General features: G+C 39.6%; 1 protein-coding gene across 6 annotated transcripts in view; it reads left to right on the top strand.

Moving 5' to 3' along the window:
* Positions 1–19,590, top strand: part of LOC130906210 (inactive dipeptidyl peptidase 10) — an 80,664-nt gene extending 61,074 nt beyond the window's left edge. For all 6 annotated transcript variants that reach the window (XM_057820315.1, XM_057820287.1, XM_057820278.1 and 3 more), the window contains 15 exons: positions 952–1,075; positions 1,632–1,673; positions 3,499–3,612; positions 4,010–4,101; positions 4,536–4,583; positions 8,730–8,848; positions 9,076–9,123; positions 9,768–9,866; positions 13,444–13,510; positions 13,604–13,783; positions 13,866–13,920; positions 14,011–14,110; positions 17,339–17,397; positions 17,804–17,876; positions 17,962–19,590. In XM_057820315.1, coding sequence (XP_057676298.1) covers positions 952–1,075; positions 1,632–1,673; positions 3,499–3,612; positions 4,010–4,101; positions 4,536–4,583; positions 8,730–8,848; positions 9,076–9,123; positions 9,768–9,866; positions 13,444–13,510; positions 13,604–13,783; positions 13,866–13,920; positions 14,011–14,110; positions 17,339–17,397; positions 17,804–17,876; positions 17,962–18,179 — 1,438 coding nt within the window. In that variant the 3' untranslated portion in view covers positions 18,180–19,590. The remainder of the gene's footprint in view (positions 1–951; positions 1,076–1,631; positions 1,674–3,498; positions 3,613–4,009; positions 4,102–4,535; positions 4,584–8,729; positions 8,849–9,075; positions 9,124–9,767; positions 9,867–13,443; positions 13,511–13,603; positions 13,784–13,865; positions 13,921–14,010; positions 14,111–17,338; positions 17,398–17,803; positions 17,877–17,961) is intronic.
* Positions 19,591–22,590: the final 3,000 nt, after the last annotated feature.

Below are 22,590 nucleotides of genomic sequence, written 5' to 3'. Positions count from 1 at the left end.
TATAGTCATAGACTTCATAATTTAATTATGAGACATTATTATGAGACAATTCATAATTTAATTATGAAGTCTATTATATAGTATTGACATACATGTTATTCGAACGCAATCTTAAATGTCACTTTAAAATGTTAAAAATGTTTCTCTCTGACAGTGTCTTCTGATGTACTGTATGTATTATATAATTATGTTAATTGAAAATAATAAAAATAAATTCTATTTTTTAGTCCGCGTCAATAAATTACTTATCTAGTTCTATCCTAAACTAATCTAGAAAAGCACAAAAGTTTGCACACCTCTAGTGTAAAGGGTCACAATTTAGGCTGTCAGACTATCTAATTCAGGGGTGTCCAAACTATTCCAATTAGGGCCGCAGTGGGTGCTGGATTTAATTCGAGCAGAACAAGACGACACCTTTTCACCAATCTGGTGTCTTACAAGTGTAATTAGTTCACTGCAGTCAGGTGCTGCTTGTTTTAGAAGAAACATCATTAGGTAAAATGTCAGTGCTCAATTGGTAGGAACAAAAACCAGGACCCACAGCGGCCCTTGAGGACCGGTTTGGACACCCCTGATCTAATTGAATAAGGTAAAGATTAGCAACACTGGCCAGAAAAGACACACCAAGTTTGCCTACATCTATTTGTAATTGTCAATTTTCATGGTGTCCCTGGCCAACATTGACATTAAGTCACCTGCATTTTGAATGTCTGTGCATGCGGGTTCTTTCACCTGTTTAGGACATGTGATCTAAAATTGTGTCTCCAATGTCAGCACAATATGAACTTTTTTCACTCAAAGATATAGTGTAAATCCAGTATAAAACCCTTAATTCTCACTTTCCTCCATTAAAAAAGTATCTTACCACATGCAATTCAGCCTTTGAAAATGGAGTTGTTTCATTAAATAAATATCCCAGCCCTTGACATCCATCGGTTTCATTCCGTACAGAGAAGGCTACATCTCCATGGTGACATGGATCAGCAGCACCCGCCTGGCAGTTCGTTGGTTGAACAGGGCCCAGAACCAATCGGTGCTTTGCGTTTGTGAGGCCACCACGGGGGCATGCTCGGAGGTGAGTGATCATCCCTAGTCACATTCAGAATTGATTTCCTTACCTTGTTAAATGTTTACTCCTCTAATTTATATACCAGAATATTCATTTTCAGCACGAAGATAAATGTTCCTTAATGTCGAGGAATATTCACATACATCCTCAACTTGAAGGGGAGTTTATCACTTTGTTGCACACCTAAGGCGCTGGACCCACATGATCTAGATTAGATATTCCGTAAATTCATTTCATGGGTGATTTACTGTGGGATGAAATTATTAAGGTTTACTAACTCATTCATACCAACAGTCATTCTGTCATACATTATAGAAAACCTAATTTTAGGACCTGAGAGTACTTTGTATTTGTTTTTTGTTTTTTTGCAAGCCTAAATATTCGATACCGCAGCCGCAATTAGTTTCAACACAAAGTTGTCTGGATAGCGAATCTTGACTGTTCTGCGTCTATTACACCTTTGACAGCTGCAGTTCTGCCTTCATGTATTTGAGAAATTGATTTTTTTGTTTTGTTTTTAACATTTAGAATGCACTAACAGTTCATTTTTTTCCCTACAAAGAAACACAAGATGACCTTGGATATAGTTCACAGGCAATGGCAGGTATGCAGCATTGCTAACATTCGTCCTCACTTTCACTGCTGGTCAAAAGTATTGGCACCCCTGCAATTCTGTCAAATAATGCTCAATTTCTCCCAGAAAATGATTGCAATTACAACTGCTTTGGTAGTAATATCTTCATTTATTTTTCTTGCAATAAAAAAAACACAAAAGAGAGGGGGGGGGGGGGGGGCATCATTATCATTTTACACAAAACTCAAAAAATGGGCCGGATAAAGGTATTGGCACCCTCAGCCTAATACTTGGTAGCACAACATTTAGACAAAATAACCCTGAACAACCGCTTCCGGTATCCATCGCTTTCTTACAATGCTCTGCTGGAATTTTAGACAATTCTTCTTTGGCCAACTGCTCCAGGTCTCAGATTAGAAGGGTGCCTTCTCCAAACTGCCATTTTCTCCACAGGTGTTCTATGGGATTCAGGTCTAGACTCATTGCTGGCCACTTTAGAAGTCTCCAGTGCATTTTTTTCAAACCATTTTCTCGTGCATTTGGAAGTGTGTTTTGGGTCATTGTCCTGCTGGAAGACCCATGACCTCTGAGGGAGACACAGCTTTCTCACATTGGGCCCTACATTATGCTGCAAAATTTGTTGGTAGTCCTCAGACTTCATAATGCCGTGCACACGGTCAGGCAGTCCAGTGCCAGAGGCACCAAAGCAACCCCAAAACATCAGGGAACCTCCGCCATGTTTGACTGTGGGGACTGTTCTTTTCTTTGAGGGCCTATTTTTTCCCCCTGTATTCTCTAAAATGATGCCTTTTCCCAAAAAGCTCTACTTTTGACACATCTGACCAGAGAACATTCTTCCAAAACGTTTTTGGCTTTCTCAGGTAAGTTTTGGCAAACTCCAGCCTGGGTTTTTTATGTCTCTGGGTCAGACGTAGGGTCCTGCTGGGTAGGGGTCTTCCTGGGTATCCTACCATAGAGTCCCTTTTCATTTAGACGGACTGCAGGACAGCTTGAACAACTGAGGTTCTTTATTCACCATCCGCACAATCTTTGGTTGAAATCGCTCGTCAATTTTTCTTTTCCGTCCACATCTAGGGAGGTTAGCCACAGGGCCTTGTGCTTTACACTTATTGATGACACTGCGCACGGTAGAGACAGGAACATTAGGGTCTTTGGAGATGGACTTGTAGCCTTGACATTCCCCATGCTTCCTCACAATTTTGCTTCTCAAGTCCTCAGACAGTTCTTTGGTCTTCTTTCCTTTCTCCATGCTCAATGTGGTACACACAAGGACACAGGACAGGGGTTGAGTCAACTTTAATCCATTTTAACTGGCTGCAAGTGTGATTTAGTTATTGCCACCACCTGTTATGTGGCAAAGGTAAGTAACAGGTGCTGTTAATTACACAAATTAGAGAAGCATCACATGATTTTTTTAAAGGGTGCCAATACTTTTGTCCGGCCCATTTTTGGAGTTTTGTGTAAAATGATTAAAAAAAAAAAAAATCCATTCTCTTTTGTGTTTTTTCGTTGCAAGCAAAATAAATGAAGATATTACTACCAAAAGCATTTGTTATTGCAATCGTTTTCTGGGAGATATTAAGCATTATCTAACAGTATTGCAGGGGTGCCAATGTGTAGCACCAGCAGTGTAGATATTATATTTTTGCTCAAGAAATAAACCATTAAATGGTCACTGAAAAACTTCCAATTGACTAATTATAGATTAAAATGACTGAAAAAAAGGCATTACTTTGCCTGAACTGAAATTATTGCATTCGTTATTTAATGTTTTGTATTTCTCTTGACATGATACTGTTGTTTGGGACTGGTATTTTTTTCTCTTTCTCTTCAGTCTATGCAGGATGTGCCTCTATTCTCAGAGGATGGCTCTGTGTTCTATGCCATCCTGCCTGCCAAGCAGGGCGCCCGTGGAGAGTTCAACCATATCGCCACTCTGTCAGCCCAGGTCTGTAGGCTCATTAGCGTTTATTTCCTCCAAATTGTCCATTAATGCCTCAGCAGGGGTGAAGTAAAACAAGACTTGCTTAGAGGCATCAGTGCCTTGTTTGCATTTATTTCGCTTTCTTCCTCACTGCAGATAAATCATGACCAAGACATTTTTGTTTGGCCACTCCAATTAATCTTCACCCAAGCAAATGAAGAGAACAGAAATAGTGCTTTTAGAAATGATACGAAGGGACCTTTTGTCTTATTTGTCATTAACACTTAAGTACAATTGCTGTTAAAAGGTGAGACCTTCCTATTGCGCCCATTAGAGATTGAAAGATTTCTCATCGAGTTACTGAATGTCCTTCCTTGCTCACACATAATGATCATTAATTTTATATTTAATGTCCCCGTAGCCCACAATTCCCTCTATCCCTCCTCGTTTTTTGACATCTGGAAGCTGGGATGTCACCTCACTTTGCGCCCTGGACGAGAAGGCTGGAAAAATGTAAGTGATGTCCTTTTGACCACAAGTCATCACTAAAAGATATGTTCTCACTGTCTTTTAAAATAACAAGATTTCAAAAAGCAGCATGCCGAATTTGAAATACTTGCTATTATTTCGATAAAGATCATTGCTTAGTTCTGTCATTCTGTCAAATGCCACAGCATTTTGAGAAACATTTTTAATCCCACGAATGGCTAGTGTAAATCAACACATGGTGCACCACCATGAAATTCTATTGGCATATCAAAAGAGTAAATAGTAGGAAAGATGGAGATAGCAGGATTGCACAATACAAAATAGATGTTTGTCTTAGCTAAAATTATTCACCTTTTTGAAGACTTACTGTAAATGAACCAATGAATGATTATTATCATAATGATGATGACGAATATCATTTCATAACCATTGTGGTCTCAATTTTTTTTGGCAACCAGCTATTTCCTGAGTACAGAAGAATCCAGACAAGGCAGGCACCTTTACAGGTAGGTATACACAAATGGCATTGACTAATACACTAATGCTGCATTAATTATCTAAGGCTGTATTCCACAAAACTGGTAAGTCAACATTTCTAACCTGGCGCTTGGAAATGTGCATTGGAATGCAGCTCAAAGTCCTGCTGGCAAACGAGTTAAATTGCCATCAAAAAGGTGCGGCAATGGGATGTCATTAAGTAACAACAATAAGTCTGAACCCTACGATCATCATCGGTGTGATCATCGGTTGTATTCAAAGGGGAAGTTCAGGATTTTTGACTTCAGGCTTAATCTTCGAGATAGTGAGGGTTTAATTAATCGCTGGAGTTGATTTCAACAAATTCTGTATTTGTTAGTTTCAGTGCTCAGGTGTGGCTAAGCTAGCGCGAGTCAATTGGGCCATTTTAGCATGTTAATAAAAAAACAACAACATATGGACACTTGTAAATCATCGATAAAGTTATTAAAACGTACCATTGCATGTCAATAATTGCAGTATGAACAGCAACATTTGTAATCCAGATGCTCTGCAGAGGAGCAGGAAGGAGTGATATAGTTTTTTTTTTTTTTTTTTTTTTTTTTATGTCGTAGCCAGCAGCAAGTAACCAGTTTATATTGTTCCTCGTTCTTCATAGGGAATTTGTGGAAACTTTCATTTGCCCATTTCTTCTGTCTGTTTCCACAGCCTCTAAATGCACATTTCGCCTTGTTGCAATCCATAAGTTAACTCAGCAGACTGATGATGGATGAAGGAAGATGGGAAGTCAGAGTTTCCAACCTCGGATCTGGAAAAATATCATTGGAACGCCTCCACTATTTGATAGCTTACGAGAGGCAGGTTTGCTGGAGGTCAAAATGTCTTTTGATAACCAAAATAAAAAACAACTTGTTGCGATCAGTCATCTTTGCTGTTTACATCCGCTTGGAACGCTTTGAGATTGCGTCTGGTACCCTCTGAGTGGGATAAGTCCGACTTCCCACCTGTCTCGAATGCAGCGTAAGCACGAGTGGCCGAAGCACTCCTCTCTGTTGTGGTCGTATTACACATCTGAAAAAATAGTCCTGCAGAATGCAATGGCAGTTTGGTGTGACATTTTTTTGGCTGCATGGGTGGTTTGGCACAATGCTCTGTGTTTTGAATTTTACTTTGTTGGAACTGTTCATAGATCTGTATCATTTTTTGACACGAGCTAGTTTAGTCACTCTGGAGCCCTGGAACTAACCAATAACTTGCAAACTGTACGGAATTTGTTGAAATCAACTCCGCCGACTAATTAAACCCCAGCTAACTTGAAGATTTAGCCTAATGTCAAAAATTCTGAACCACCGCTTTATCTAATTCGCTGCCACCAACGCCGGTAGCTGTCAAAATCATTTTAACTGGAAGGGCTAGCAGTGATTAATCATGCTTCATTGCCATCAACTGCAATTGACGTCAAATCCATTTAATCTAGCAGTGATCAGTCACTGTCAGCCCCTCCCAGTTCAATAAACTCTCTCTACATCAATGGCAGTAAATGAGGTAATAGCCCATATAGCATTTATCATTACTGGGACGCCAGCACTTTATTACAGCCATGGTGTAGTGCTCTATAAAGTTGAGTATGTATTATTGAAACAGATATGAATCCTTTGATTGCTTTGCAGATGCTTGGATAACTGGAACTATTATAAAAGTAGGCTAATTGGTCAATTGCCAAAATCTTCCAATAGACCAAGAGTAGGCTACTATCTGAAGAGTTTGAGGTTGTTGTCATCGCTATGAATTTGAGAAGCTCCCAGAGGTAGCACGCCTCTTTATCCTAAATACCTAAGTGCTTCACACGTCTATTGTGGCTTTTAATGATTAATTGAATGAGGACTGTACAACATACTTTACATTTGCATGCTTCAAATACACCTGAAATTCAAGAGATAAACAGTTGAAATATCGAGAGAATTGTGTGTTCCAACAAGAAATTGGGAGCAAACTTGCAAAATAGGAGGAATGTTCTTCGGAAGCTTTCAGTAGACCATTCTGTGGATGTACAGCAGTCTGATATCTTGGTCACTGCAGACATCATATCTCAGTATTTGCACGTGATTTGGAGTTTCAGTTTCACATGGTGTACTGTAACCAGTGGCTTACTGACACATGGTCAGAATGACAAGAACTTCTTATGCTGCAAAACAAGTTTCACTTTGCTCGAGGCTTCACAAAACACAGCAGCTAATTGTCTCAGAGTACTGTTTCCTAAACTTCCTTGAAGCAAGGCACATATTTTTTTAATTATAAAAAGCTCACTGTATACCACCAAACAAAGATCTGAAATAATGATGAACTCGTCTCAATGTACTGACCGTGTTGTCACAGATTACTTGAAAAAGTAATTTAACAACCGATTACTGATTATGCCTCGAAAAACTTACTAGTTATTTTATTATTTTATTAAAGTAAACAAGCTACTTTAAAAGTAATTCATCAGCTAATTTTTACCAATTTTTCTCCCTTTGACGCCTCAACATAACAATGACAACAGAAAAATGTCATCGCATGTAATTGACTTTCCCATAATTGAATTTAAAGGGGAAGATGATAATTTTTCACATGAAGCTTAATCTTGAGTCAGCGGAGGTTTAATTAGTCGATGGAGTTGATTTCAACCACCATTGATTCGCGCTAGCTTAGGCACTCCAGAGCCCTGAAAATAATAAATAACTGACAAACTGCATGGAATTTGTCGAAATCAAATCCACCAACTAATTAAACCCCGCTAACTCTAAGATTAAGCCTAATGTCAAAAATTCTGAATTTCGGGTTAGGGTTAACAGCTTACCAGTGCCAATATAAAACAATGCAAATTGACTGCACGATATTCAGCAACACACAAATGAATTGCACAGTGCAATAAACACAAGGTTGGGGCAGGCGCGAATGCGTGCGCACAATCCGGAAGTACGCCGTACACACAAGTGGTCACTTGGCCACAAAACGTGGCAGCAACTAAGCACTTTACACTCAATCAGACTTACAACACATTTCAAAGATGCGAAAGAAAAATGTCACCTCACGGCATAAATGTGTAACACGAATATGATGTAAAAAATGGTCGGCGACTTCGCGAGGAGGAGCGGGAGCGACGACTATAACGGCAAAGCTACGAAATGGCAGCGCATGTACCAGCTCTAACCTATCACTGGAACCCTACAGAGTGAAGGAAAAATACACACGTTCATTCATGGATGCACACAGATCAATATTCCCCCGCACATCTCAACAAGTGGCTGCACTCAGCTCGAAAGTGCACCCGCGCTGGCACACGTCAGTCCCAAAACACTTAGCGCGTGTGATTCGAGACCAAAACAGGATGAGGGATGAGCGGTTTCAATGAAAACGAAAATGTAGCGAGGACCTTTCTAACATTTTCTATTCAAAATGCTCTTCGTACATTACTATGATATTCTTCATTCTACGTACATACATTATGAGGCAATAACAAAATATTAATGCACAGACACTAAAGAAACTAACTTTAATCAGATTACTGGTTTGGAAAAATGAACGCGTTAGATTACTCGTTACTGAGGTAAGTAATCAGATTACAGTACGAAGACGTTACTTAGTAACGCGTTACTCACAACACTGTTTACAGATTAGTAAAATCAGTGTAAAATCTGGGCCTCTACAGTTAAACACAAGGCTGATATACTTACTTGAATTTGAAGAGGTCAGAGATCTTAAATCCTAATTTCTTTTTATCAATTAAAGTGACTTTAGGTAAGAGTGTCGGGAGAGTGTTTGGGTATCACTGTGTAGGACAGGGGTGGGCAAACTATTCCACAAAGGGCCGCAGTGGGTGCGGGTTTTTGTTGCAACCCATTAAGAGGACACCTTTTCACCAATCTGCTGTTTTACAAGTGCAATCAGTCGATTGCAGTCAGGTGCTTCTCATTTCTGCTGAAACCTCACTGGTTAAACTCTCTGTGCTGGGTCAGTTGGAACAAAGACCAGGACCCACTGCAGCCCTCGAGGACCGGTTTGCCCACCCTTAGTGTAGGGGGTAAAAAATAGTTTATACTAATGTCAAAGATAGGGTGTTGAAAACTAGCAAAAAAAATTGCATGAGCATTAATCAATGCAAACTGTAACCAAACACATCTCTTCCTTTCAAGCGTGGATGTGGACGGAGCATTTCACCGCCAGTGCATCACCTGTAACCTCCTCGATGGATGCAACTTCTTTCAAGCCGATTTCAGTCCTAATTGCACCTATTTCACTCTCCGCTGCCTTGGTGAGCACCAAGATGCATGGCCCTACAGTTGAAAGTGTCATGAAAAAGCAAGAGAGCTACATAGTGACTGTGCTTTCAATCTTCAATGCGTAGCTTCAGAATAGAATTTTCCGGATCATTTCAGTCAAATTCCAACCCCAGTGGTGTTTGACCTCATTTTTTGTTGTTTTTTTATGCTCATTTTTCATCTTGGTTTTAAAATGTTTGTTATCTGAAAAATTCTCCAGGTCCAGGGATTCCGAGAGTATCAGTTCACTACTTAAAGGACCCCTCTAGTGAGTATCACTTTTGCACATAGAAACAATAAAGTGTCCACAAGGGGCAAGTGTAGAACCATTACACAGAGTTAAATACACTCATTCATTGTCTCACTGAAATTGGTCAATTTTATAAGGGAGAGCCCTGGCTGTGAGTGACTTTATACTCTGCCTCATTTGTGTCAATGACGCATCCTGATTTTATTACCATGACAAGAGGGGGCAAAGCCCCGATTCTGTTTGCGAAAGGAGAGCTCAAAGTGGAAAAAAAGCTTTTACCCATATGTTGTTCATGAACATTTGGCACAACACCAAACCCAAATGTCCGGTGACATCGTTAATAAAATTCATTCTGATTCAGAACGTGGATTTTGCTCTATGTTTTAATGCTGTATCTCAAAAAGTGATCACACATTCTGTAACTAACTATATGAGTAATTGTGTTTCCCTCTGAGATAGCTACAGTATATTATATTATTTTAATTAATGGCGATGATTTTTTTTTTTTTTTTTTTTTTTTTTTTTTTTAGTACTTTGGCTATCTTAATTAAATGTAGCATTTTATATTTTCCTGTTATGTGACGCATCACGAAGATTTCCATCATATAAAACTTTAAAACTAAGTAGTTCTAAAAAAATGTGTTTTTTTTTACCTCTTGTAGGATATGTTATCTTGGAGGACAACACTCCCCTTTCCAAAGCCCTGGAAGACAAACATCTCCCTGAGACTCTGTTCAGGACCTTTTCTGCGGACACCCATGGTATGGCTGTGACAAACATTCTTTAAAACTGGTGTGTCGAATTCTGACGTACCATATTTTCTGTTTGAAAATAAGTGTCATTCCATTTTCAAGGCTTGTCTTAATTCAAAGTGTGTAACGTTCTTGGAATAGTGCTTACCTTGACGGGGTGACATATAAATGACAAGCTGGGAAGCTTCATCACTTGCTGTGAAGTTTGTGCAAGAGGCAGGGTACACTCTCGACCGGGGGTCGGGAACCTTTTTGGCTGAGAGAGCCATGAACGCCACATATTTTTAAATGTAATTCCGTGAGAGCCATACAATGTGTTTAAAACTAAAAATACAAATAATGTGTGCATTTTGTGTAATTTCAACACTTTTAAAGTACAAATAAGTAGTGTTGCACCGATACCATTTTTTGGCCCCGATACTGATACCTGGCTGTGCAGTATCGGCCGATACCGATACCATACCGATACCACCCCGTTTATATATATATATATATATATATATATATATATATATAATTCTCCTCCCTCCCCCCCCAAAGAGCTACATGATAGTACAAAGTATAATACTACCCCAACAGTAAGAAAGTAAAAATAAGTTCATAATAATGAACTCTGAATGAACTGAGTAAACTTTTTTAAACCTCTCAAAGGCCAAACAGTGCAACTTTCATGAAATTATTGTCACATTCTGCTGCTGGTTAGATTGTGTTTTGTTGCTGGGCTGTTAGTGGGGGCGTTCCTGACGTCGCACCTGAATCCAATGCAGGCTCATCAACGCAGCATTTAAGCACGGGTGAGCTCAGAGAAGGCTGCCGAGATACTTGCTTTGCTGATCGCCATTTGACATCTCGCACTATAGTCTCGCTACATTTGCTTGTTACGCCCCTGCATTGGTTTTTTTCTGTTAGTGTGCTGCACTCGTTTGTAACCTCTACCCTGTGCAGGTATTTGAGTGTTTATATTTTGGCTTTTTGGCTCGCTGCCAATCATCTTAGTGAACCTTCGAGTTTGTAGTATTGAGCTCCGTCGACCTGCTGTCACGGACTCCTTTTGTTATTTCTACTATCCCGCGATCACGTGTTATTTTTTGTTTGCAATCATTAAACCCTTGTACGTATCCCCCGCTTGTTGTCCGCTTCGAGGTCCAACCTTGTTTCCGCATTTACGGACGCTAACAATTATAAGTAATAATAATTGACCACAGCATCCCGTCTCTCTATTAGCCTCCTTTTTTCGGGAGGGGGGGGGAGTCCCTTATTTCTATTTCTGAAAGGTGGCAACCCTACTTTGGAAACAGTTCCCAAATTACTGCAGCATTTCTTTAAGTAAAAGACAAAGTAAAGTTGACGTAGTGAACTGACCAGAGATTGTTGCACCGGTCCAGCGCCCTTCCTCTGGATAGCAGTCCTGCTCTTGCAGGCTCAAACTCGTTGTGTTCGTTCACGTTTCGTCTTCAAATGTTTTATCAGGTTCGAGGTATTGAAACTGGCCGATTTAACTCCACATCTCGAAACTTTCAGGCAGCAAATCTTGCATACAGCCATTGATTTTAATTGACGGGATTTCTATTTTGAAATATTTCCCGACCGCCGCCATGTCGGCACCGCCAAGCGGCCTTGTCACTGGTCAGGAGTGGCTATTGGCCCGTTCTCATTGGTCTGGAGCAGGCCAATAGCGATAGCTGCTTGGTGTTCACGTGTCATCACACAACACAGAGACAGAGTGTAGTGAGCGCCAGGAGAAAAAAAAAAGGCTGCAGTCAAATGTTATAATAATGGACCGGTAAATGGTATCGGCGCTGTCTTTGTTGGTACTCGCCGATACCGATACCACCATTTCGGGCCGGATCGGCGCCCCCTGCCGATACTAGTATCGGTATCGGTGCATCTTTACAAATAAGTCTTTGAATTCTGTTTAATAACATAGTTATGCTGTTGCTAATTAATGATAAGTATTTCTTACCATTAATGCGACTTCTGGTGCTGCATGGTTTTGCTGATGGCTTTGTAGTCTCGTTGATATTTGCAGGCGTTGAGAAACTCATGCACGGATCGCTATCAGTGCACACCCCAAGTTTATCCATCGGTAGATTTTTTTTCTTTACCGAACTCAGTGAAGGACTTGAATAAATCCTCCCCTCTTGTTGTCCCTTTCATAGTCAAAACCTTGCAATCATGCTGAACTGCGATGAATAGCTTACGTCTGTTGACTCATCCAAAGCGGGAGAAAAAAACGGTGCCGCATTTATGTCCTGCTGAAAAGTACGATACTCCTGTTTTTTTGGCGATCTTCTCAAAAGATTTGCTAAGATTAGACAACGCAAAAAACGAAACTGAAAATGAGGAAGTTTTGCTTTCTGATCTCACGCACACGCGCACATCGGCGCTATTTTCGACAGCAAAATATGGCAACCCCACTTGAACAGTGTCTATGCCTCATCGGCATTGCCTATGCGATGCGATTGATAGATAAATAGATAGATAGACACAACGACATGTATGTTTGCCACTTTCCCACTAAATATACTGTGAACCGGCATTCTAGTTGCCGGCTGTAGTATATGGACTACGTGTCCCATGATCACCCTGGGCTCACGCAGCCAATGGCATAGGACTTGGGGCGATCTAACATAGCACATCTAGGTTGCTATTTGATGATATCTAGTGCGAAGTGCGGGAGTGTTGTTGGAGCATCAAAAAAGCTAACATACGCCGCAAAAGTCACTTCTGCCTATTACTGCACATAACCAGCGCATGACCGGTGACCGTCGCCGGTTCGTGCAATGCGCAAAGGAGTATAATTTTTTTTTTTTTTTTTTATAATTAAAGATTTTTCTGCGAGCCAGATCCAGCTGTCAAAAGAGCCAGATCTGGCTCGCAAGCCATAGGTTCCCAACCCCTTCTCTGGACTGATCATCCATCAACGATAGCAGTGACATATCATCCATCTTCAACCACTTATCCAAAATGGGGCTGCAGGGGCAGCAGTTTCAACAGGGACCCAAACTTCCCTTTCCCTGGCCACATTAACTAGTTCTGACTGGGGGATCCCGAGGTGCTGCTAAGCCAGTGTTGAGATATCATCCCTCCACATGGTCATGGGCCCCCTGCCCCGAAATCTCCTCCCATCTGGATGTGTCAGGAACACCTCCCTTGGGAGGCTGCCTGACGGCATCCGAACCAGATACCCGAACAACCTCAACTGACTTTCCACGCGAAGGAGCAGCGACTCGACTGTGAGCTTCTCGCGAAGAGCAACGTTTCTCACCCTATTTCTAAGGGAGACGCCAGCTATCTGCCTGAGAAAACCCATTTCGGCCGCTTGTACCCACGATTTTGTTCTTTTTCTTTCATTACCCATCGCGCATGATGACCATAGGTGAGGGTAGTACGAAGATCGAATGGTCGATTGTGATATATCAGTGCACAACCAATCACACCATGTTATTCACTTTGAAAACTTTGGTCCTTCAAGGAAATAACTGCTTGTTTTACTAATATCAGAGATATCTCTGTCTTCAATTAACCTAATGTAGTATCTTTTGCTAGTTTATAAGCTGATTGGAAATGTATTTCCTTTCCTTAGATGTGCACCTGAAATTATCTTTACCGCAAGGTTACGAGGCTAACCTCCACCCGCTGCTTATCATTTTGTAAGTGGACACTTCTAATGGTCCTTAGCATATGTTTACACCAACATAGCCATTCAAAGGTTATCAGGTTTTCTTGTCGGTCTTGTCCTTCAGAGACAGCCTTCCCAGTAGTCAGTCAGTGACAGAAGAGTTTGCGCTTGACTGGCCTCAGGTCCTCTGCAGCTCACACAATGTTGCGTTGGCGTGGGTGGACAGCCGTGGACAGAAGACCTCCACCTCAGACCCCCGTAGGCTTGGTTCACTTCAAGTCAAAGATCATTTGGAAGTTGTAGAGTGAGTTCCACACAACCAAAACAGTAAACTTGACAGTAGTGCTGGTAAAAATATAATAGATTGCTTCCATGGCTATTTTCAGGCTGTTGATGAAGCTGCCGTTTATTGATGATCGCCGCATGGCTCTTTATGGCAAGGTTAGATCTTTTTTTTTTTTTTAAACTGTTGGATCAGCACTCAAAAAATGATTTTGTCTCTACATTCAAGTGTATTTGTTTTCCCAACAGGCATTTGGTGGACACTTAACTCTCAAAATGTTAACTGCAACAGAGAAGCTCTTTCAGTGCTCAGCTGCTGTGGCCCCAGTAACTGACTTTAGGCTTTACAGTGAGTTATTTTTATTATCATCATTGTCAATCAAAATATCTGTTCTGCCCAAGCTTCCTGTCGTGAACCATTTATCACTCAACCTGCATGACTGTGTTGTTCATGCATTGGCGAACATGACCATAACCATTTTGACTTGGTGAGCGTATGCATTCTGGTACCATTCAATAGAATTTTAACAGCTTTATTTGCGTTGACATACAAATGATATACTGTACACGTACAGATCTTTAATTTTTGTCCAAAATCTTTGAGGTAAAGACAATCACTGAGCTCGGATTGAAACCATATGTCATAGTTATTATAGTTATTGCTGCTTACACAGGAAGTCTCTCAACCTGTTTTACAGTTTGGGCACACGATGTTCTGCATAAGGCCCATTACCCTACAAACCTGCCTAACCATCTTCTATCAAGCTACTGATCAACTTACCTTTCTCCCCTTTAACATACTTATAGACTGCAGTTGGGTTATTTTTATTGGGTGGCATTTGGGCGTAGCAGAGTAGACATTAACAGAGGGGGCATTTTATGCTGCAATTAGCCCTGAGCCTAACTTTGCTTGATGAAAAATATATGTAATTTGTAGTTTTACAAATAAACCTTTTGAAATGATTCAATTCAATTAATTTGATATATATAGCTTTAACAGGGTGGTCACGTTATCAACCACACTGAACGTACTTCATAAAACTGCGAAATCTGATTTTAAATGTATTTTTCTTTTGAAAAGAAAAAAAGATAATTTCTTATCACAGTTGAATTTCCCATCACTAGCGTGATGTTATTGTGAAAGAGTGATGTCATTGATAAATAGGGAATTTTCTTAAAGGAACAATAACACTTAACAGAGTGGACAGTGACACTGGGGATGAACAGAAAACCTTTTATTTATTTATTTTTTAAAAAATATATATATATATATACACACACATACATACTCACTATGGCTGTCCCAAACGACTAATTCTATCCCGATTAGTCAGCTGACTATTTTTACGATTAGTCAACTAATCTAACAATTTTTTTTCTTTTTTTACTAACATAATAATGAATTTTTTTTTAGCTTATTAATTCACACACACAAAAAAAAAAAAAACATTTTGGAACACTTATTTATTAACGTATAAATAATAAACATAAATATCAATAATAAATCACAAACAATGAGGTCAAATGCTGCTGGCATTAACTAGTGCAAATAAATGTAAACGGAAACACTTTGACTTCACCTTTTTAACAGGAATCAAAACAATTCTTACTCTTTTTGTGGTATGTCTATATTGTTCTAAATGTTAAAATGAATTGCAATCGGCCTCATGTCCTGGACAATCAATTTCAAAATACTTTGTGTGAGTTCAGAATTTCAGATGCTCTTTCATGCTCTTTCTGGTGTGCATTCCGCATTTTTGGGGGAGGGGAAAAAACTGTTCAACTTTTGTTTGTTTGAACCTGAAAATAGATAAAGCAGAAGGCATACTGAAATATTACCACAATTATTTTTAATCAAAAGGCACACATAGTCATAATAACAAAAATTAAATATATAGTATTAATTTTAGAGTATACTCCTATATGTATATACACAATTATACTTTATAATATAAAGTAACATTAGTGCAGTCATGGATTATAGTAAGCAGGCCAGTGCTCCGTTTCTATATACATTTTTATTATATTATATATATATATATATATATATATATATATATATATATATATATATATATATATATATATATATATATATAATATATTTTTTTTTCCCAAGTGGGACCTTCCATGATCCTAATAAATACAATCTGCATGCCCTGCACAGAGATGTCGAGATCTACAGCTTTCGGGAGCAGCAGCAGAGTAGATCAAAAACGTGAAGCACGTGGGGCAAAAAATGATGCATGTTGATACGACGCACATAAAGGTAACTTCAGTTTAAAAAAAAAAAAAAAATCATTAGTTGTATGACTTATGATCCGCTAGCTTGTTGTTTCTTCTCGTCTTCCAAAATTACACCTGCCTGACGGCGCTTCAAGTGTTCGTTCATAGCTGCCGTGCTACCGTGGTATGAGAGCTCAGCTTGGCAAAGAGACACACAGTGGCACCCTCCATATTTTCCTTGAAATACCGGTAATTCCAGGCTCTGGTCATTCTGGTCCGGTTTTTTGGCTTTATGCCGCTTTCACCGCTTGCATGGCGAGTGTCCACCATTCAAAACTTTATCCGCATGTAATTTTTTTTTAAACCCGTCATTACCCGTCGACGGACAGTATGTTGTGCCCGTCGACGCATTTACGTCATCAATGACGTCGACAACGTCGACTAGTCGGGACAGCTCTAATATGCACATACATATTAATTTAAAAACAACATAATTAAAGATAGTTTGTCCAGGGCAATAAAATTTAAAATTATTTTGGAATTTTATTCTAATTATATTATAGATTTAAATATAGATTTAAATGAAGCACACTGGGGACATAGCAAAATTCCGTCACAACCATTTACCAGATGTAAATGGGATTTAAGAAATAGAATTTAGAAACCTGTACCGTTGAATTTATACACAAAAAAAAAAAAAAAAAAATGTTGAATTAGTATTTGTCCTACTTTAGTGAAAATACAACTAATTTATACTGGGGACACAAATGGCACCCTATTAAAAAAATACCCAGTTACTATTGACCTTTCAACCAAATCTGTTTTTCCCAATATTGTCGATAGCCTGCCTTATCAGATGTAAATTGGATTTAAGAAATAGAATTTAAAAACATGTACCCTTAAATTTATAATAGACGGCAGTTGATAATACACACAAAAAATAAGTTGAATTAGTATTTGTCCTACTTTAGTGAAAATACAACTTAATTTATACTGGGGACACAAATGGCACCCTATTATTTAAAAAAAAAAAAAAAAAAAAAACTGTTACTATTGACCTTTCAACCAAATCTGTTTTTCCCCATATTGTAGATAGCCTGCCTATTGGCTTAGCAACCTGACCAGCTAATTACATTGGCCTCCATATCAGTCTTTACATCAAGCAACCTCTCTACCAACCTAACTATTGAACGACAAGCCAAATTGTAGTAGTATTCATTTACAACCTGTCTATGTGCCACATGTCTCTACTCACCTCTATCCACTCTATCCACCAGTGGATCTAATAATTACATTATATACTTCCTGAACTCTAACTAGCGTGGTGTCAAAGGTTATTCTATTGTTTCAGGTGCCGCATTCTCCGAGCGGTATCTCGGTCTTCCAACAAAGGAGGAGCATATTTACTCGGTAAGCTTATAAAACCTCAATGTTCTTAATTGATCTTAATCTTAAAAAAGCCATGTTTATTCCTTGGCTCTATTGCTTTATTTACATCCCAATTTTGACTGTGATCAGAAGTGTGCAGCAATTTTAGCTACTTAGTGTTATGAAAGCATTTCATTATAGTGTTTTGTGTTGTGCGTTAAAAGATTTCCCTGTTGTGAGTTCATCATGGGTTAGGCTGTAGACCAGTGCTCGCTTAATTATTCATTACTAATTTGCACTTAACGCTACGACACGTTTGCTTTAACAAGGAGTTATTACAAAATACAGTATAACCTGCAATAAGTAGCCAAAATGAATTCCTCTCTGAAGGGAAGGGTCTATGTAATTATTACCTTAATTCAATGTATTCTACAATTTTTTATTCCAGACTGCCTCTCTGTTGGAGGAGGTCAGCAAACTGAAAGACGAAAACTTTCTTATTCTACACGGAACTGCAGATGGTACATGTTCCTGATCATGCCATTGTAACAATTTCATCTTCCTACCTTAATCCTACTGAACTAGTGTGTTTTTGTTTGACCACAGCTAGGGTCCACTTCCAGCACAGTGCAGAGCTCCTGAGCCGATTGGTCAAGGTAGAGGCCAACTACTCCCTGCAGTTGTATCCAGATGAGGGTCACTCATTGCGGGAACCGCGCAGCATTCAGCACTTCCAGCGCACAATTGTGAACTATATTCATAACTGCTTCAAGCACGAAGCCCTCTCATATACAGCTGAGGATGACGAAGAGGAGGATGACTGAGCTTGGTGCTCCCTGTCCTCTTCTCTGGAGGTGCTGTCATACTGTAGGTCTACACGCCTTGGTGATGAGTGTGATGTGGAGGGCAGAAGGGAAGACCGAAAACCATCACCCAAGCAAGTCAGCTTCTACAACTTTTGGCAAATGGATGACCTAAACAACAACTGTACACAACGGTTTCTGCTGTTTACCGTCTGCTCGAGAACGCGTTTGTTTACAAAATAAAGTGGGTGTAGAAAGTAAACCCAACCTTGTGTTGTTTTGCACACATTTGCAATTTTCTTTCTTATTTTTTGTGTTTATTGTGAGATCTTAAAACTGCGGGAAATCTGTTGGAGTCTGAAATATTGGCTGATAAGACTTCTACCTATATTAACTGCCTTGTACATTTAGTACTTTCTCTATCCACTGTATATTGTATGTAAGAGATAGTAGGCTGATGATTGTGCCAAATGTTTACAGGTTTTAAAGTGTACCTGAAGGTTGCATGATGTGAAATAAATTGCATTTTCTGTCTTTTTTCGTCATGGTACAAACTAATATTACATGCTGGAACAGATTAACAATACAGGTTTCGTAACCACTGTGCTGAAGGGGCTGAAAATTAAAATGAAGCTCACACATAGTTCGGATGAGTCAGTTTACTCCCAGGCTGGTTGGAAAGTATCCAGATTTCTCTAAGGGTGAGATTTACCATAGCTACTAACAAGTATACTGTACACGATATGTGTGTACACAGACACACAACCCGACTTATACTGTACTTTTTGGACTATGAAGCGCACTTCAAATCCTTTATTTTTTCCAAATATTGACAATGCGCGTTATGTTTAAATTTTGGTTGTGCTCAATGACCTCAAAGCTATTATATCGGAGCATTAATGTATTTTGCTGCGCCAGTAAAGTGCTGAAAACGCATTAATCAAAGCCATAACTAAGGTGATGGGGGATAAAAATGTTAAAAGATAAAGAACAAATGACAAGTGCAGTATATTGACGCTCTAATGCGCCCAATAATCAGGTGTGCTTTATGAAAATAAACTTGTTTAATGATGGTGTGCCTCACAGTCCAAAAAATATACATACAGTACAGTATGTTTTTACAGCACTTAAGTAAAATGGCACATAAATTGCAAAATGCACCCGTTAGACTGATATTAGTAAATAAGTAAATACGGTACAGTATATCCAACTATGCAGTTATGATTTGGGTAAACTGTTGACTCATCAATTCCAGTGGAAGTAGAATATAGTCATATTTTGATATTTCTAAACATTTAAATTGGTCTCTGAATGCATGAGACAGTGCTCAATTTTCTCTACAAAGACAGTGTAAAGATCTAAACCATTGCATGACTCCAATTATCTACATCAAACTTTTTCCCCCAACAATACCATGACAATTAAAGTTGTTTTACAGCAAACTTGTGTTTCCTCGCAGTTACTAGTACTTGCCATTATTTCAAATGGGCTATTTGAAGTCGTTGATATGCCTCTATACAAGCATAGGACAGTGTATCAGTGGCACTGCAGTAATTTTGCTTTAGATATGTAGATGTCAACGTCAGGGCTTTCAATATGGAACGTTAGTCTAATGTTTGTTTATATTAACTGACATTTCATTGCAGATTATGTCAATTTACCTTCCAGCGTTAATACAATCCTGAGAGAGCACCCTGAGAGCAGCCTTCCACTTAAACAGTCAGATTTAAAGCAACATATTTTGGACTTCTGTGACCTTTGTCTTATTTTATAATAAGAATAAGTTATTGTGAAATTTCTTTTCTGACCTTAACCTCATAATCCTAAAATTGGATTAATCATCCGTTTCATATTACAAACATATCTTGCAAGTTTGATGGTACCGGTAATGCCTTTATTTGTTCCTGAGTTATCTTGAACGCAAACATACAAACAGACATCCAGAACCAAATACGTAACCTCCGCCTTCTGTAGGTTCACCCACTGGCAGTGGTAATTAGAACACTACAAAAAGGAAATTCAGTGGACATTATGATTAACACTTTCTCCATCCATTGCCTTCCACTTATCTGGGGTCAGGTGGGGGCACAGCAGCTTCAACAGGGAATCTCAAACTTCCCTCTCCTGAATCACTTTGTTTAGCTCTTACGGGAAGAACCTGAGGTGTTTTCAGGCGAGCCAGGAGAAATAGTCATAGTTCCTGTTGTCAGTAACTTTTGCTTTGACTTCTGCCCAGTCCAATGAAAAAATGTTAGCCTCATCATTGCAGAAGCTGCAGGAATCAGCTACCTCCTGTTCCATTCTTTCCTCATATTTGAACTCCTTCACTCCCCCTGCAACCTGGAGAGGGTGTGCCACCATTTTCCGAATGAGGATGATCATCTGAGAGTTGGAGATCCGGATTTTCACCTCAGGCACTTCATATTCTGCTGGATATGGATTGCTCCAGTGAGAGCTGAAGGCTTATTAGATAAAGCCAACAGAACCAAACTGAGGTTTGGATGGTGAGGTCACCAAACTGGACCCTATCAACACCTCATCTCTGCCTGGAGAGTCGGTCCATAAAGGTTATGAATAGAGGTGTACTACATTCATGGTCAAAAGTTATGAAACTTCACCAGTGAGAAAGTGTCTCAAAACTTTTTACTGTGGGGAATATCACCAATTTCATGACGATATGTCATGACATTGACTCTCTGGACAGCCATGCCATATTCAATGATATTGCAGTTGTCTGCAACGCTTCGATTTCCATTCAAGTAGATTCAAGGGCATTCATTTGATTTAATACGATATTAAACACACATTTAACACACTCCAGTTAAATCTAGGTAATGTCCTGTAATCTAGGACAATGTCCCGGACGCAGCATGTATGAAAGCAACCCATTGATTCTCAAGTCATAGCGTGAGGGCTGATGACATAAATATCATAGCGGGCCGATTGTCATTTCCTTTTTCTTCACAGTCAAACGAAAAGCGGTAAACAAACATCGCAATTATGAACGTGGCAAACTGGAAAGATAGCAAAATTAAGATGGAAACATAAATAAATTAGTACTGGATCTTCGAGCCAAGGAAGAGACAGTCCATCGTCCATCTTTGGAAATGTATGGTTTATTTAACTGCCAATGCCGACCAAAAAGGCCCCCGCCTTCCCCACACAGAGAGCACAAGTCGCCAACACGGAACAAGTCTGAAACTGTCCAACCTGAGTAATTCTGGTACATTATTGGAACACACATCCAGAGGCACTGTATTCGATTTACACATGATGTCGTAGTTGCGTGTCAACCGGCCTCAAAACATCCAGAACCTTTGGGAACTAGAGTGGATTCAACTAACATCCTACCAAGAAGCTTTTTATCCACTCGGGAGATACGAGAGCCCTCTTCAAAATCCCCGATCTCCACTTTCCCACAGGAAGGCGTGTTGCTGTAATTCAGGAGAACTTCCTAGAATTCTCCCCACCAGCTGACACATCCCTCGTTGAGGTTAACAGCGCTCTATCGCCACCACACAGTTATTGGCAGAGGTGGGTAGAGTAGCCAAATATTTTACTCAAGCAAGAGTAGAGTTACTTCAAAATAATATTACTCAAGTTCAATTCAATTCAATTTTACTTGTATAGCCCTATATAACAACAAGGTTGTCTCAAAGGGCTTTGCAGAGGCAATATGATACGCAGTCAGAAACAGTAGATGAATTAAATAAAGTTCAAGTCCTGGGCATCCCTCATCCTTAGACCCTCCATGTCGGCAAGGAAAAACTCCAAAAACCCTTTTGAAAAAATGAGAAACCTTGGGGAGAACCACAGTCAGGAGTGATCCACTCCCAGGACGGATAGAAAAGATGCACCAGGACTGCTAATGGGAATTTGCAGATGGAGTTACAGTTTATAGAGATGCAATAGAATGAGGGAACAAGAGGAGGTCCATCTAACCAGATGAGACGGGGGGGCAACGAGGACGTTCATCCAGCCAGGGGTCCGGATAGTCAGGAGGCTGCGGCTGAAAAATAGCCCTGGGACACCGGGTGACTAGTGATGAAGAGACTAGTCAACTAGATATTAAAATTAGAAAAGAGAAATAAGCAAGACAAGTGGTAGGTAAAGTGAGAAAAGGGACATAGGACTCAGTGGCTGTACTTCCCCCAGCATTATAGCTTCTAGTACAGCTTAGACTGAACTGTGAGTCTAGTCCGATTTCAACTAGCCTGACCATAAGCTTTGTCGAATAGGAACGTTTTTAGTCTAATCTTAAATGTACAGACTGTGTCGGCTTCTTTAATACTAGCTGGAAGCTGATTCCATAAGACAGGAGCTTGGTAGCTAAAGGCTCTAGCGCCTACTGTACTTTTAGAACAGTTTACTTTTACTTTCAAGTAAAAGTATTCTTCCAAAATATGTACTCAAGTACAAGTAAAAAAGTAGT

The sequence above is a fragment of the Corythoichthys intestinalis genome, chromosome 2 (assembly GCF_030265065.1).
Source record: "Corythoichthys intestinalis isolate RoL2023-P3 chromosome 2, ASM3026506v1, whole genome shotgun sequence".
NCBI classification, from domain to species: Eukaryota; Metazoa; Chordata; class Actinopteri; order Syngnathiformes; family Syngnathidae; genus Corythoichthys; species Corythoichthys intestinalis.
The sequence above is the reverse complement of the archived record's forward strand: the minus strand, read 5'-3'. Positions and strand labels throughout refer to the sequence as shown.